This window comes from Malaclemys terrapin, chromosome 4 (genome assembly GCF_027887155.1).
Source record: "Malaclemys terrapin pileata isolate rMalTer1 chromosome 4, rMalTer1.hap1, whole genome shotgun sequence".
In the NCBI taxonomy this organism is placed as follows: domain Eukaryota; kingdom Metazoa; phylum Chordata; order Testudines; family Emydidae; genus Malaclemys; species Malaclemys terrapin.
This window is the reverse complement of record NC_071508.1, coordinates 86,453,015-86,467,631: the sequence shown is the minus strand read 5'-3', so window position 1 is coordinate 86,467,631 and position 14,617 is coordinate 86,453,015. Positions and strand designations below refer to the sequence as shown.

The window sequence follows — 14,617 nt, the reverse complement described above, 5'->3', positions numbered from 1 at the left end:
TCCACCTGAACTGGAGTTTCTTTGATTTTTCAGAACTGGCAGGAAACTGGGGGGGGGAAATCAGTAGTTATTGGCACAACTCTAGTTCCAAATACTCCAATATCTCCCCCACAGAGCTCTCCTGGGAGTTTTGCTAATTAGGTCTAACTGCAATCCCAATGCGGATGACTGATCCGAGCAGGACCTATTTTTCGGAGGATCCCTAGGATCCAGGGAAGACTGTCACACTGGGGTCTGTCAGGATCCTTTCATTGTGAAACCTCCTTTAAGCCACAATAAGTTTTATGACCAGAAGGGACCATTATATTCATCCAGTCTAACCTCCTGATTAGCCAAGGGCAGGCTGCTAGAACTGGAAAAGATGCCTTAATCTGTAGAAGCATTTCTGACTGTTCTAGACAGGGCCCCTTTATAAGAGAACAGGCCCTTTCAGATTGGGATTTGGAACCAAGGGCACATAGGGATTTCTCTTGCACTGCTACGAAAACCCATTTGTTCTATATGGAGCTGCCATTCATATCAAGACCTAAAGTAACTGAACCAAAACACAGTGAAACTTCTTTTAAAAAAAAAACCAAACCAACAAAAAAACCCACAGTGAAACATCTCCCCGCCCCTCCCCACCCCCAAGACTCATTCATGAGTCTTACAACTTAGCTAGCGATGCTATAGAACTATGTACAAGACTTTGCTTACTGACATGGAGAAAAGGGAGAAGTTGGTTGCATGACTGCATAAACAGACAGGAACAAAGGTATGGTTAGAGAGGTTGGAGTATTTATATTGGAGCTATGGCATGCTGGGCTGGAGGGAATTGGATTTTTCCCTAAACTGCCAGCTACAGCTCAAAATGGTTCTGTGGCCACATGACTAGGTACAGCATATTCTTGCAATGGTGCTCTGCAAAGCACCAATGACAAGGAGAAGCGAGACGTGATTCTAACAGACAGGGTTAGCCTTCAATTTATAGCCTACTCCTCTACGGTAACTCCTCACTTAACGTTGTAGTTACGTTCCTGAAAAATGCGAAACTATGTTAAATGAATCCAATTTCCACATAAGAATTAATGTAAATGGGGGAGGGGGTTAGGTCCCAGGGAAATTTTTTTTCCCCACCAGAACTAACACACAGTGTACGTTTTAAATAAAAAATTTAATACTGTACACAGCGATGATGATTGTGAAGCTTGGTGGAGATGGAGAATGGGATATTTCCCAGGGAATGCCTTACTGCTAAACGATGAACTAGCTTTTGGCTGAGCACTCAAGGGTTAACCCATTGTTGTTAATGTAGCCTCACACTCTACAAGGCAGCACGAATGGAGGGAGGGGAGACTGCATGGCAGACAGACACATACCCTGTGTGAGACAGAGATGCGCATTGCCCCTTTAAAGGTGCGCACTGACTCCACTCTAAGTACACTGCCTTGTTAAGTAGATCAGCAAGTTGAGACACCAGCTGCTCCCAGGAAGCTCCCTCCGTCCCGAGTCCTGTCATGTTGTTCCTGCCCATGGAGATGGGGTAGGTGGGGTGCAGGAGCAGGGGGGAGGGGGAGACCCTGACATTAGCCCCTCCCCCCCACCCCCCGCACAGCAAGCAGGAAGCTCCTGGGAGCAGCTCCAAGGTAGAGGGCAGGAGCAGCACATGGCAGTAGGGAGGGGAGGGAGGGACAGCTGAACTGCCAGCAATTGATAGCCTGCTGGGCAGCTGCCGCACAGGGAACTTAGGGGAGCGGAGAGTTGATGGTGGGATGCTGGTCCACTCTGGTTCCACCAGCTAGCTCCAACCAGCTGCTCTTCCTGCAAGCCGTGGACAAAGCAGGTGGCTGCCAAACGACGTTATAAGGGAGCATTGCACAACCTTAAACAAACATGTTCCCTAATTGATCAGCAAGGTAACAATGAAATAATGTTAACCGGGACGACTTTAAGTGAGGAGTTACTGTACCTACTCACTCATTCCCTCCTTTCCTCCTGCCCCCAAGTTGTTATATAAAGGGATGAAAGGGTAAGAAAGAGAGCACAAGTTTTCTTCCCATTGCTCCTTCTGCCCAGTGGAAATTAGAGTGGTACCAACTGCCTCACACTCTAGCCCTTTGGTCAGCAGATGAGACTAGGACAGAATTGAAAGTTTCTAAGGGTTCTATGATAATCCATGACCCAAACAGCAACTTGATTTGCCTGTACTTAAGGCTAGACCTACAAGGCACCGGAACATATATTAATAATGTATCATATTATACAGGGCTTCAGATTTGACACAATTACAGGTTTACAGAGACATGCCTTTGCCTAAAATAAGAAGCAGGTTGACCAGTATTACTCTGTGTCGTTTTATCGGAGAAAAGCCAAATATTTTCTGTGCACTACTTCTTTCCCCTGCCTCAAGCTGAGCCACATAATATCTTGCTAAGAAATGCCCTACATGTGCAATATATGATGGGGAATGTACATGGAGAGAGAAGAAATGCATTCTTGAAATTTATATTGATTTGACTAAAAATACGTCCCCCTTTCTCCAAAGCCTCATCAAATAAAGGTCAACAATCTAAAGGCTAATGTCTACCATTTTAAGTGGTTTTAGAGACTAGTTTGACAGCCTTCCATGAAAAAAATCTTCTGACTTTTTAACCTCCCTGAGGCAGGCATTTTCCTGGGAATCAAAGCATCAAAGGTTATTGGTTTAGAAAAGAAAAAAAATAAGAATGCTGCTTCAGCTATCATAGCAAGAGCTTTTTCCAAGGAAGTGGCCTCCATCCCCACCACAAGCCATTTTCTTGAAGCAAGGAGAAACGGAGATGACGACACTGAACTAGGGGCTGGGGTGTATGGTGGAGATGGGACTCAATGATTTCCCATTAACACCTACTGTTCCCCACACTCTATCCCATCAGCATTTATTATCCTGTTCAAGATTTTTCAAGCTGGTTTTACAAAACAAGGAATGCATATAACAATTTAGGAGTTGAGGTGACATTTCTAGTCTTTAGCTCAGGGAGGATCGGGTGTGGAGAAGAAGGGAGCTATAGGGGGAGGAAGGAGTGGCAGAGAAGTCTTCTGTTTAATGCTTTCCACAAAAGAATTCATGCAGCAGCAAAGGACTTGTGGTGCCATTTTCACAAGCATCCAGCCTTAATCTGCTTCCACTGAACTCAATGGAAGTTTTACCTGGCAGACATGTTTGAAAATCTCACCTTCAGTGACTTGCCACAAGTATCACATCATTGCTTGCGGCTCCTAGTCCTGTGTGCTCACCACTAGACTGCACCTGTTTCTGGGTGAGCTTAATAAATAAGTGTCAATAATAAAAGAAAAAGCAAACAAATGAAGGTTAGTCTGAATCTCTTGCCCCTCCAGGGGACTCTACAAACCCTGTCCTCCTCATAAAAGCAAAGTTATATCCCATGAGGGCAATGTACTGGACTTGATGCCACCTTATTCCACGTGCTTTTGGAGTAAGTGTAAGACTGTCTCTCTAGGACTTTGTTTTAAAACAGAAATTCTATCAGGTCTCAAGAGGTTTAGCTGGGCAACCCTAATCAAACACACACTTTACTAAAGCACAGAACTCCACTCACCTTTCCTCCCCGAGTTACCCTGGCTCGATGGCTTATCAGTTACTGAACCTTAAAGGGAGAGAAACAAAAACAAAACAAAAAAAAGATATCAAGACATGGTTTGTTTAGCGGCAGCATGACCAAACAGCACATAAACAGTCACAGAAATATACTTCAATAGCCTAATCCCCAGGGTTTGTTTTTACCTTCCAGCAACCCAATCTAGGGTTCCAAGACTCCACTGTAGGAGTCCATGGCAAACACTTAAGGCAGCACAAGGAACAGTTTTACGCATTAAGGCAGTCAAATCAGGGTCACATTAAACAAGTGATCCTTATGCCTTGTCTACACTACATTGTTTGGTCGACAAAACAGCAGAGGTGTACACACTACAATGTTCCTTCTGCCGACAAAACTCTCCTGCTTTGCCGGCAAAATAAAACCACCTCGACAAGAACTGTTCATTCTGCTGGACATTCACTGCTGCTCCAAGACACCCTCACCTCTAAAGGAATCATCTCTCCAGAGACAGAAGGGTAGAGCCAATGGTGCTTTGAATGGCTGGGATGAAGCTCGTTTTATAGTATTTCCAGGCATTGCTGCAAGGCACTCTTTTTCCCTTTGAGTAAGAGAAGTAGTGCTAAACCTTGACATCTAGCAGCCCTCTCTTGCATGGAACTGGAACAGCAGCCATGTACACAGAAAGGGGTCAGCATGTCAGTAAACTGGAGGAGTGAAAGTAGTTCACTTGAAAGTTGTGTCCATTGTGTTATAATAATAATAATTAATGGAGATATCCCATCTCCTAGAACTGGAAGGGACCTTGAAAGGTCGTCGAGTCCAGCCCCCTGCCTTCACTAGCAGGACTAAGTACTGATTTTGCTCCAGATCCCCAAGTGGCCCCCTCAAGGACTGAACTCACAACCCTGGGTTTAGCAGGCCAATGCTCAAACCACTGAGCTATCCCTCCCCCCTTATGAGGCAATGGTGAAATAAGAGGCTCTAACTTTATCTTGTCCTTCTGCACCAATTGAATAGTAGCTGAGCTTTACTTCCCGCAAAGAACTTACCACGTCTACCATAGTTAAACCTGTATTGCCCCATTCTTTAAACATAACTGTACTTCAGAGGATTTATGGGTAAGTAAAAAAATAGCCCATCCCTAGATTCCAGGCTGTGGTTCCACTTCCCTACCTTAACTATCTTCTGTAAGTCTTTCACTGCATGTCTGCACTCCAATCAACCATGAGTGAGAGATTGGGAACATAAGCTGCCATATGGCTAGGGTGCATACAACTGATTGGGAGTAAAGGACACAGCTGCAACTGTAGTTTGGCAAATTGGTAAAGTCACTCACAAATACTGAACAAGTGGCACTAGGAACAGAACAGCTCCCCCTCCCCTTCTCTTCCACCAATATTTTAAATCATCAAACAAATAAATGCTTATTTAATCCAACGCCACAGTACCTGAACATACAGGAGTTTTATTCTGTACAGAAGAGCCACTGATGGGTTTGCCATCGGGAGTGACACACCAACAGTATCCGGTGTAGGTATGGCATTGCACCTGTTCAGGAAAGGAAAGAGCAATAACTGACACTTTGTTTCTCAAAGTATCCTCCACAATGCCTTCCTACCTTAGTTCTTGTGCATCCTTGCTTACCCAGCACCTTAAAAGCGAACCTCAGCTTGGGAGGCCCATCCCTTCAGCATTGGAGATTGTGAATTAAAAAAAAATGCTTTCAGTTTTGGCAGACACTGGTTTGGACAATGGTGGTACTTTATGTTTGGCTAAAGAAAGGTTCTTCTCCTTTATTCTAACCAGTCTCCAGATCAGGGCTTGAAGCAACTGACAGAATCTCCTCTGAAAACATAAGAATGGCCATACTGGGTCAGACCAAAGGTCCATCTAGCCCAGTATCCTGTCTTCCAACAGTGGCCAGTGCCAGGTGCCCCAGAGGGAACAAACAGAACAGGTAATCATCAAATGAGCCATCCCCACTCGCTCATTCCCAGCTTCTGGCAAACAGAGGCTAGGGACACCATTCTTGCTTATCCTGGCTAATGGCTATTGATGGACCTAGCTTCATGAATTTATCTAGTTCTTTTTTGAACCCAGTTATGGTCTTGGCCTTCACAACATCCTCTGGCAAGGAGTTCCATAGGTTGACTGTGTGTTGTGTGAAGAAACACTATTTGTTTTAAATCTGCTCCCTATTAATTTCATTTGGTGACCCCTAGTTTTTGTGTTATGAGAAGTAGTAAACACTTCCTTATCTACTGTCTCAACACCAGACATGATTTTATAGACTTCAATCATCTCCCCCCTTAGCAGTCTTTTACATTTTATCTATGGTATGTAGCATTACACCTCACTCTGTCCCTTCCTTTGGTTCATATTTATTCATGCCACCATTTTACTTACCATTCTCCATACATATAAACTGATATGATCGGCATTTGTACTATCCCTCTCAATTGCATGCTGGTTCAATAAAGGCTTCCCCAATCCCTGCCACCACAATCACCAGGCCCAACACCACACTGAATGGCAGATGTTTGAGAGTACAATAGTTTTTTCCAGTCACTGGATAAAGTGGTAACAGGCCTTGTTTTGCTATTGCTACTTCTACGGGTGAGTTTGAACACTTTCCACTTACCGCACATTAGCATTCCAGCTTGGCAGATAGGAACAACCAAAATATGCTTGCATTTGTGTACGCCCATGGATTTTAAATACTTAAAGGCTTCAGATAAGCCATCAAAGCTACCAGGGTGGTATCCCTAGCAATGTCAGTGTGGGTCTCTGATCAGATGGCAGCACAACTATTACCACATTAAACTAAGCCATTCCAGATTTTCATGAATTAGTCAGCAGGTGGCTGACAGTCACACTTTTTCCTCTTCATATTATAGACAGACAAAAGCCCCCACTACTCAAGTGGTTGCGTTAATGCTAAGCCATTTGCATTGCACTAAAAGGCAGCATTTGAACTCCAACCGCACACTTTCAACACTGGCTGGGTTTGCATAGCAGTACTTTCAGTACCTTAGTGGTGGGCATGTATTCACAGTACACCACTGTAAACGTAGAGAAGGCTCCTTAGACTCAGTTCTGCAATGAGATCAACCTAATTACTGCTGGACTCGGTCGGTCCATCTCTTTTTCAAGCCTTCTAAGCGACGTTCCTGTCAGGCAGGGTAGTTGCACTGACGCACTATTGCACTTCCTTCATTAGGGGCCACTTCAGACCAAGGGCATTTGTAGTCCCTGTCCAATAGCTAGACCCAATTTCCTAAAGTAGCCAAGTTTGGTCAGAGACTATGAGCAGCTTTTAAAAGGCTTTGCATATTTCACATAATGTGATCCAAGAGCAAGTATAAACCCAGCACTGTGTGTGTCTTGGGTTATACTAACTTACAAGGCAATCATTTTGCCTCAAGCCAAATCCACATCTTGTGGCCAAAACCAACAGTAAGTACATGCGCATATGCACACACATTTCTAGTCACTGTTATTGCGGTTTGCACACTTTCACTTTTATTCCTTCCCAATACATCATGGAATGGATCGCAGATTGCATTTATGGTGCATGAAAGTAATGAACCATTCATCACTTTGTAATGATTCTTGTGAGTCACTCTAAGCTTACACCAGAGTAAAATACTGACGTATAAAGGAACTGTTTGTTTTTCAACGTACTTTGTGTTTATTTTTGGTAAGTACACCTCTACCCCGATATAACATGACCCGATATAACACAGTAAAGCAGTGCTCCAGGGGGGAAGGGGCCGGGCCTGCGCACTCCAGTGGATCAAAGCAAGTTTGATATAACACGGTTTCACCTATAAAGCGGTAAGATTTTTTTAGCTTCTCGGCTTTGCCTGAGGACAGCGTTATACTCGAGGTAGAGGTGTATGTGTTTCACAGAGACACACATAAAAACACACTAAATGGTGCTGGTGTCAAGACCACCACCGGTAAAATCTTGCCCAAGGATTAGAAGAATTACTGAGATTGGGATTCTAATTCTTTGTCCAAGGGCATTACATATAGACAAGGACATTTTCTTTTGCAATGCAATATTCTGCAGAGTTATTATTTCAGAAGTGGGCACTATAAACCACAGCATTGACATGTGGTTCCTCCACTCAGAATGTACAGCAGCAAGGTGTTTTATAACATTTTTTGCTAAGTGTTTGCTTTAATGGCACCTGCTATATTTTTATTCTTGTATAAAAAAAATATAAAATTGTGCACATGCAATGTTTTCTGTGAAGTACAGTGCATCTGAACACATGCATTATCTGGGACAACTGAGCAATAGGGTGTTGCAAGTGTAATTGAGAGCACATTGTATTCCTTAAGCCAGAGAGTTTAGAAAGACGTTTAAGTGGCTGTGTTTGTTTTACTACAATTCACACAAAAATACTGAATATATAATGGTGTTGTATAAGCTGTTTATTGGCATAAATTTGGGGTGACTGAATTATCCAAGGGTGAGTTATGCCCAAATGAGCTGATAAAACTCCTTCATGCCACACAATCATGCAGCCCCTATAGGTGTCACGTTCATTAGAGGATTTTTAAAAATAAATTATGAAACTTTCAAACTGATTCTACTTTTTCTAATCATCCACCTGTTCTGTCAGGTCGCTTAGTGGCCATGAGCCAGGCCACACAGAGAAGTTAGGCCCTGATCCAAAGCTCATTGACCTCAATGGAGACCAATTGACTTGAACAGGCTTTGGCTCAGGCCCTACATGAGCTCAGGAAAAGAACAAACAGGGCCCCCATGTGTGGTCTTGTCAATTGCCCCATCCATGAAAAGGAAGCACCATCACATCAACTAGGCTCTTCCCCTTGTTCCCATTATTCTTCCCAATTTCTACTTTCTTTCCTCCCCCTTTGATTTTTGGCCTCTTTCCTGTTTCCAGGGGGGTCAGGATGGCTAAGGGCTCCTCGTGCTGGCAGAAGTGCTGTCTGATGTTGTCACAGAGCAGTATGGCCAACTCCAAATATTCAAAAAAATCATAAGTCAGGCCCCCAAATATCATGAGAATTTAAAAAGTTGAAGTTCATTTTTTTGCCTTCTGTATGAGTTTGTGAGACCCTGGGGTCACATTTTCAAGCTTTTCTCCACAATGGGCTGGAAACTTTCATTAAAATATCACGCTGAAAGCCTCGTGTAATCACATCTCCAGGAGCCAGGGCTTGAAGTACACCATACGTCATGGGACTCATGATAAAAATCTCAAGGGTAGGCACCACTGCATCACATTGCTTCTCCATCATTGCACCCTGGATAGCTTCCTGCTGCTGCACTGAGACTATGTGCCATGCTCCATGGCTCTCACTAGCGGATACTGGGCTCATCTATGCCTCTTTTACCCCCTCATGCATGGGGCTCGGACAACTGCCCAGGAAATTGAGAACAGACATTTTAGAAATCTCAAGCTTACTAAACCATAACATTGGGAGATTAAGGTCCAGGACACTAGACTTGACCACAGAATGTTTAGGGGTCAGAACAATGCTGGTCCAGCACCCAAAGAGTGCAATTATGAGCCTGGAAGAATCTAACCCATCTCATTCTCACCTTATATTTCTATGTTCAGTATTTATAGGGAAGGTAGGAAAGCAGATGGTCTAGCACTATTTCTAATGGCAGGTAATTGGAAAAGGTCAGCTTCCACCCCCACCCCCCCCAATCAAACCAGGTGATGGTTAGAAATGTTTATCTAACTCCTGCATCTCAGGAATTTTGAGAGTTCTTTATGCTTTCCAAACAGTTGTTGATTTTCCAATTGGTATCTGAATTTTTGATGTTTATTTAAATCTAATCCACAGCTTTGTGCAGGGTGAGGGATAGTTATGGGTGAATCACAATGGCCAGACTACACAACATGGTCAGTCAGAAAAAGCATTAACATGTTATGGTAACTTTGCCTTAATAAAAAAAGTTTCCCAGAAAGAGACTGACCTTACACCACAGATGGGCTTCTTGTGGAACTGCAGAATCGAATTTGGGTGTTATCTTCCTATAAATGTTCAGTATCATCCACTTTTATTGGAAACATTTTAAGTTCAGCTCCTTTTTGCTCCCCTCAGCCTTGAAAATCAACAGTTATTGGGGACAGCAATGGATCCTGTTCTGTCTCATGCATTGACAAAGTTGTTAGTTAAGTTCCAGCCAGAATCTTCATTACTGGTGAAGATGTGGGAGTCAGAGATACAGCTGAACTTTCAGACTCCACCGTGAATCTGTGTGGCTGACAGCTGAACATTTTAAATTATAAACCCCAAGCAGATATGATATGGAATGTCTGAGGGGGAAAGAGATTGAACCCAACAAGGCCTTTACAGATTTTCAGGACTATGCTATTTACTATAAATTAACTTTAAAAAAGGAAGCCTGCTCCTACCTGACTTAGTAATTAGGCAAGAGGACGCAATTTCTATTCTTCAGGAGTAAGGGATATGCCATCTCCATTATGCCTTGATTGACGAATGAAAAGCAGGAAGGATGCACCCAACAAAAATTGCTTTATCATTGTTACCCACATTAATTAAAGTGCTACAGTGGCTCCCTCTATCCTCCTCCCCACCCCTGCTCAGTACAATGTGTGAAATCAAACAGAAGCTAACACTCCAGCTACTGGCCCCATGAATAAATTCCTGCCCTTGTCAAATTCATTAGAATATGAAAACATTAAAACTGTAGTCACTGGCAGGCTCCTCTGCCTCTTAATTCCTGTCCAGAGAATGAAGCTATTGTTGGGAATCCCTTCAATACCATACTGGAGTTGCCAGAATGAGATTCTGAACCATTCTAAAAATCTTTTAACAAGCTGGCTGGATCACTCCTTCACAATGGATTTGACAAAGGAGAATCAAGGGGCAGTTTGCCACAAGATAAACTGGAAATGGGAGAGGAGTTAGTCGCATGTGCGAAGTAGATATTAGGGGGCTGAACAGTAGTTTTGGGTTAGCTTCAACCAGTCTTTTGGGGTTAGGGAAAACAGAAGTTTCTTATAAGAAGCACTGGGGTGCCCAATATGGAGTAGGAACAGCTCAGAGCAACATTGCACTAAAAAACACACAATGTTCAGACGACACAGTGACTGCTGTTCAGACAGGGCGTTTGATAACTGCTTCATATCCAATAGCAGATTAGAAACAAAAACCAAACATTTCCTGGCTCATTCAATAATAAGAGGAGCGGGGGGAGAGAGGCAAGAAAAACATTCCTTTTACATTCAGAACAACATTTCCACAAGAAAAGAAAACAATTGCAGTTTTCAGAGCACATTGTAAAGGCAGAGAATGTACAGTGAAGCTACTCAATACATGTGGTGTACACGCCCGCACACACACATGGTGCCAGTTCGTTTTATTCAGATGTTGCTAACAGATACTGTAAAACCAGCTATAAAGATGGTCTACAGTGATTCATAGATTACTAAGGCCAGAAAGGAGCATTAGATCTAGTCTAACCTCCTGTATAATGCAGGCCATATAACTCATCCAAAAATTTCTGCATCAAGACCATAACTTCTGTTTGAGCTATAGCATTCCTTTTAGAAAGGCATCCAGTCTCTATTTAAAGCCTTCAAGTGATGGAAAAATCCACCACATCCTAGGTAAGTGCTGCCAATTGTTAATTACTCACTTTAAAAATCTTGCATCTGATTTCTGGTCTGAATATTATCTAGCTTCAGTTTCCCATCACTGGATCTCATTATGCCTTTTTCTGCTAGTTTAGAGAGCTACCTATCATTAGAAATCCTCCCCCATGTAGGTACTTGAAGACGTATCAAAATCACCTTTAACTTTCTCTTGGGTGAACTGAATAGATTGAACTCAAGTCTTTCACTAGGAGGCATGTGTGACACTACGCCCCATATTCTTCATAGTAATATTATATATAATTATGGCATAATTGATGTATTTTATACAAGTTAGATCATGTAAGATATCATTGAAAAGGTTACAATTCACTCAGTATGATTATCCTATTTGTATGCATATATAATTTTGGTATCTGAAGTTAGAAAATATTATCTATGCATCTATTTCAAATGTGTTTATACCTGGGGAATGCCCACTAGACAGAATGCAATCAGTCAAGATGGTTGGCTGGGAAGGGCCATTAGGAAGAACAATAGGTCTGATAAAATGCTTATCTCTCACTGGGGAGCTTTCCTGAGGATGCTACAAACAGCCTCCGAGTCATGGCTGCTATGGCCCTACAGAGACATGTCACCAAGTCCCCTGGTACTGGACTCCATCATAGAATACCAGTGTTTTTCCACTGAAAGGGGTAAGAAGTAAAACTGGGAGACAAAGGATTGCCGCCATATGCAAAAGCTATTTAAGGCAGGGGAGTGACATCATCTTGGTTCTTCACTGATTCCAAGAGTCTCCTTTGGTCAGGGAAACACCTGAGAAACAAGGACTGAACTGTGGGAGAAGGGTTGAACCCAGGCTAGAGGGATTTCTAGCCTGTGAAAGGAATACCTAGAGTTTTAACCTGCAAGCAAGTGCAGCTTGCCTTCAAGAATCTCTGCAATCTGCCTAAAAACATTTACAGTGAGAATTTGCTATACATATCCAATTTCTTTGGTATATTACGCTTAGATTGCATTTGTTTTATTTGCTAGGTAATCTGCTTTGATCGGTTTGCTATACTTTATAATCGCTAAAAATCTCTTTTGTAATCAATGTGTTTTTATTGTGTCTAAACACCAGTGTGTGGAAATCCTAACTGAGGACACAAAGCTGTTGCATATCTTCCTCCACATTGAGGGAGGAAGCGAATTTCATGAGCTTAGACTTTACAGTTCCCTGTGCAGCACAAGATTATAGAATTGTGTGTTTACCCTTCAAAGGGGAGTGTGCACTTGAGTAACTGGGCAGTTCCTTAGCTGAGCCTTCCCATGCAGAGCTGATCTCAGCATCTGTGTGAAGCTGCAGCTGAGTGTCCCTACCTTTGTGTGCTTGAGAGCCTGTCACGGCAGTACAGTGTAAAGGGAGCCCAGGCTAATGGGTCAGGTGGACTCAGTGGTACTCCAGTTCTAGATGGCACCTGGGGGGGAGGGGAGAAGAGAACCCTTCACAGCATGTTTTTCAGACTTCAAATCATTATTGTAGCTCTTTTCCACATCCTCTTCAGATTTTTCCAACATCCTTTTTGAAGCCACAACACCTCTCACTGGTAATAAAACCACTGCAATCTTTCCTACACAATGCATACCAAACAGAAGTAAGGAATACTCAACATGTGACCACAGTGAGATCTATAGTCTTTGGTTTGCTTCAGGAAACTGCTCTTGAGTGTGGAATGCTCTACTGTTGGGGATTCTGAAGAAGCTATCTATCAGAAATGCTACAAAATTGGGGCTCAGTCCCTGTGAGGTCCTGAACATTCTTTGCTCCCACAGAAGTCATTGGGAGCAGAGGATACTCATTCAGTACTTCGCATGAGTTGATCAGTATCTTGCAGAATTGGGGTCCAATATTTTGACATCCCTAGGGAAAGGAATCAGAGATGGCACTCCCTTTTTGTAATACAACACCCTTCAAAGGGGCAAGCAATATGCAGAAGTCCTGTCTGAACGGCTAGTTTAGTAAGGAATAAAGTTACTGTGCAGGAACCCCTGGTACAAAAATGTGTTCTATCAAATCAGCCTTATATAGGAGGATGTTAGAATGTGAGCTTGCTTAACATGAGCAAAAGACATTCCTGACAATCAGTATCAGCTTAACTTCCAAGCCTCAGGTCACTTTAAGAAAAGCATATGTGAAGCACTAGATTTAAGAGCACACTCTGTACCACAGCAAGGCTGGTAGACCACTGTGCCAGCAGTTGCTTCTTGGAAAGAAGAAACTCCAAGTAAAGTAATGCACTGAAAAAAAATGCTGCTCTTCTGGGATTGCGGTCAACCACATGAATGCCAGCTTGCCAAGTAAAGGGGTCCAACTTTGACAGTGGACACAGAAGGGACAAAACGAGACATGTCATGAAAAGCCACACTGAGCCATGCACCCAAAGCAGCAATGTGATTAGTAACATTCACTTTCGTTTGTCTGTAATTGATTTTGTTTAAACCTCAACCACCTTTTCTGAAAACCTGCTTGGGGAAAACTATGAAGAATGTAATTCTCCCTGAGCCCATGGCAACAAGCCCTATGTCACTAAGCAGCAAAAAAGTACAGATTACCCAGTACAGTCTATTGTTTAGGAAGATCACAGCAGGTTAAATACAGCTTGAAAAGGAATTACCACACACAAAAAAATACTGGAAATAGAAACCTCTTTAAAGTAACATACAACTTTGCCCAACATGAATTAATTCTCAATTGCAAGCAATTAAATCAAATCAAACATTGTGTTGTGAATAAAACTTACCTTTCATCAGCCTGGTTGTACTACACTGGGTTAAGTGTTGACAGCTATTGTGATGGGAAATAATTTACCCACATGGTAAGGTTGAAATGGTGGTAGTGTGGACTTGTTTTGATCACAGCAGGCAAGTAGAGGAGAGACACTACCTGATGCCCTCCTGATTACCACTGAGTCTAACTGGACCCCTGGGAGGAAAGTGATAAACATTGGTTTTGTTCAAAGCAACTCTGCTTTCTGACCTTGTGTGTTACACCTTCCCTTGTGATTAGCGATAGGTGAATCAGAACTAAAAGCTAGAACGACCTTGGTTAATTTTTGAGTTTCAGATGAATTTTCCACTTTCTTAACCATTAATTTTCCATTTTTAGTCCCTCTGCATTTTGGGTTCCAAATGGGCCCAGGACCTTAAGTACTGAAATGATGTGAGACTGTTCCTGTGGTATTTCTGGGCTCTCTGGAAGCACTCAACTTTCAGATTGCTCTCAGACACGTGTCCAAAAATCTGGATAGCTTGTGACTGAACCTCAATGTCAAGGTGGGTTCATTCACCTCTGGTTGTAATGCCCTAGACTCTGGAGAGGAAACAAATGGTTTTTGTCTGAAAGATGAGCCCAGAACATCAGAGAAGGGTTTTCTGAAGTTCTTTGTG

The 14,617-nt window shown here is 42.7% G+C and overlaps 1 protein-coding gene across 2 annotated transcripts in view; it reads right to left on the bottom strand.

Moving 5' to 3' along the window:
* The window catches only part of SMOC1 (SPARC related modular calcium binding 1), a 167,231-nt gene that overhangs the window by 80,599 nt on the left and 72,015 nt on the right, over nt 1-14,617 (bottom strand). For both annotated transcript variants that reach the window (XM_054027263.1, XM_054027265.1), the window contains exons 4-5: nt 5,027-5,126; nt 3,579-3,626 (exon numbers count right to left, since the gene is read on the bottom strand). In XM_054027263.1, the coding sequence (XP_053883238.1) occupies nt 3,579-3,626; nt 5,027-5,126 (148 nt within the window). The remainder of the gene's footprint in view (nt 1-3,578; nt 3,627-5,026; nt 5,127-14,617) is intronic.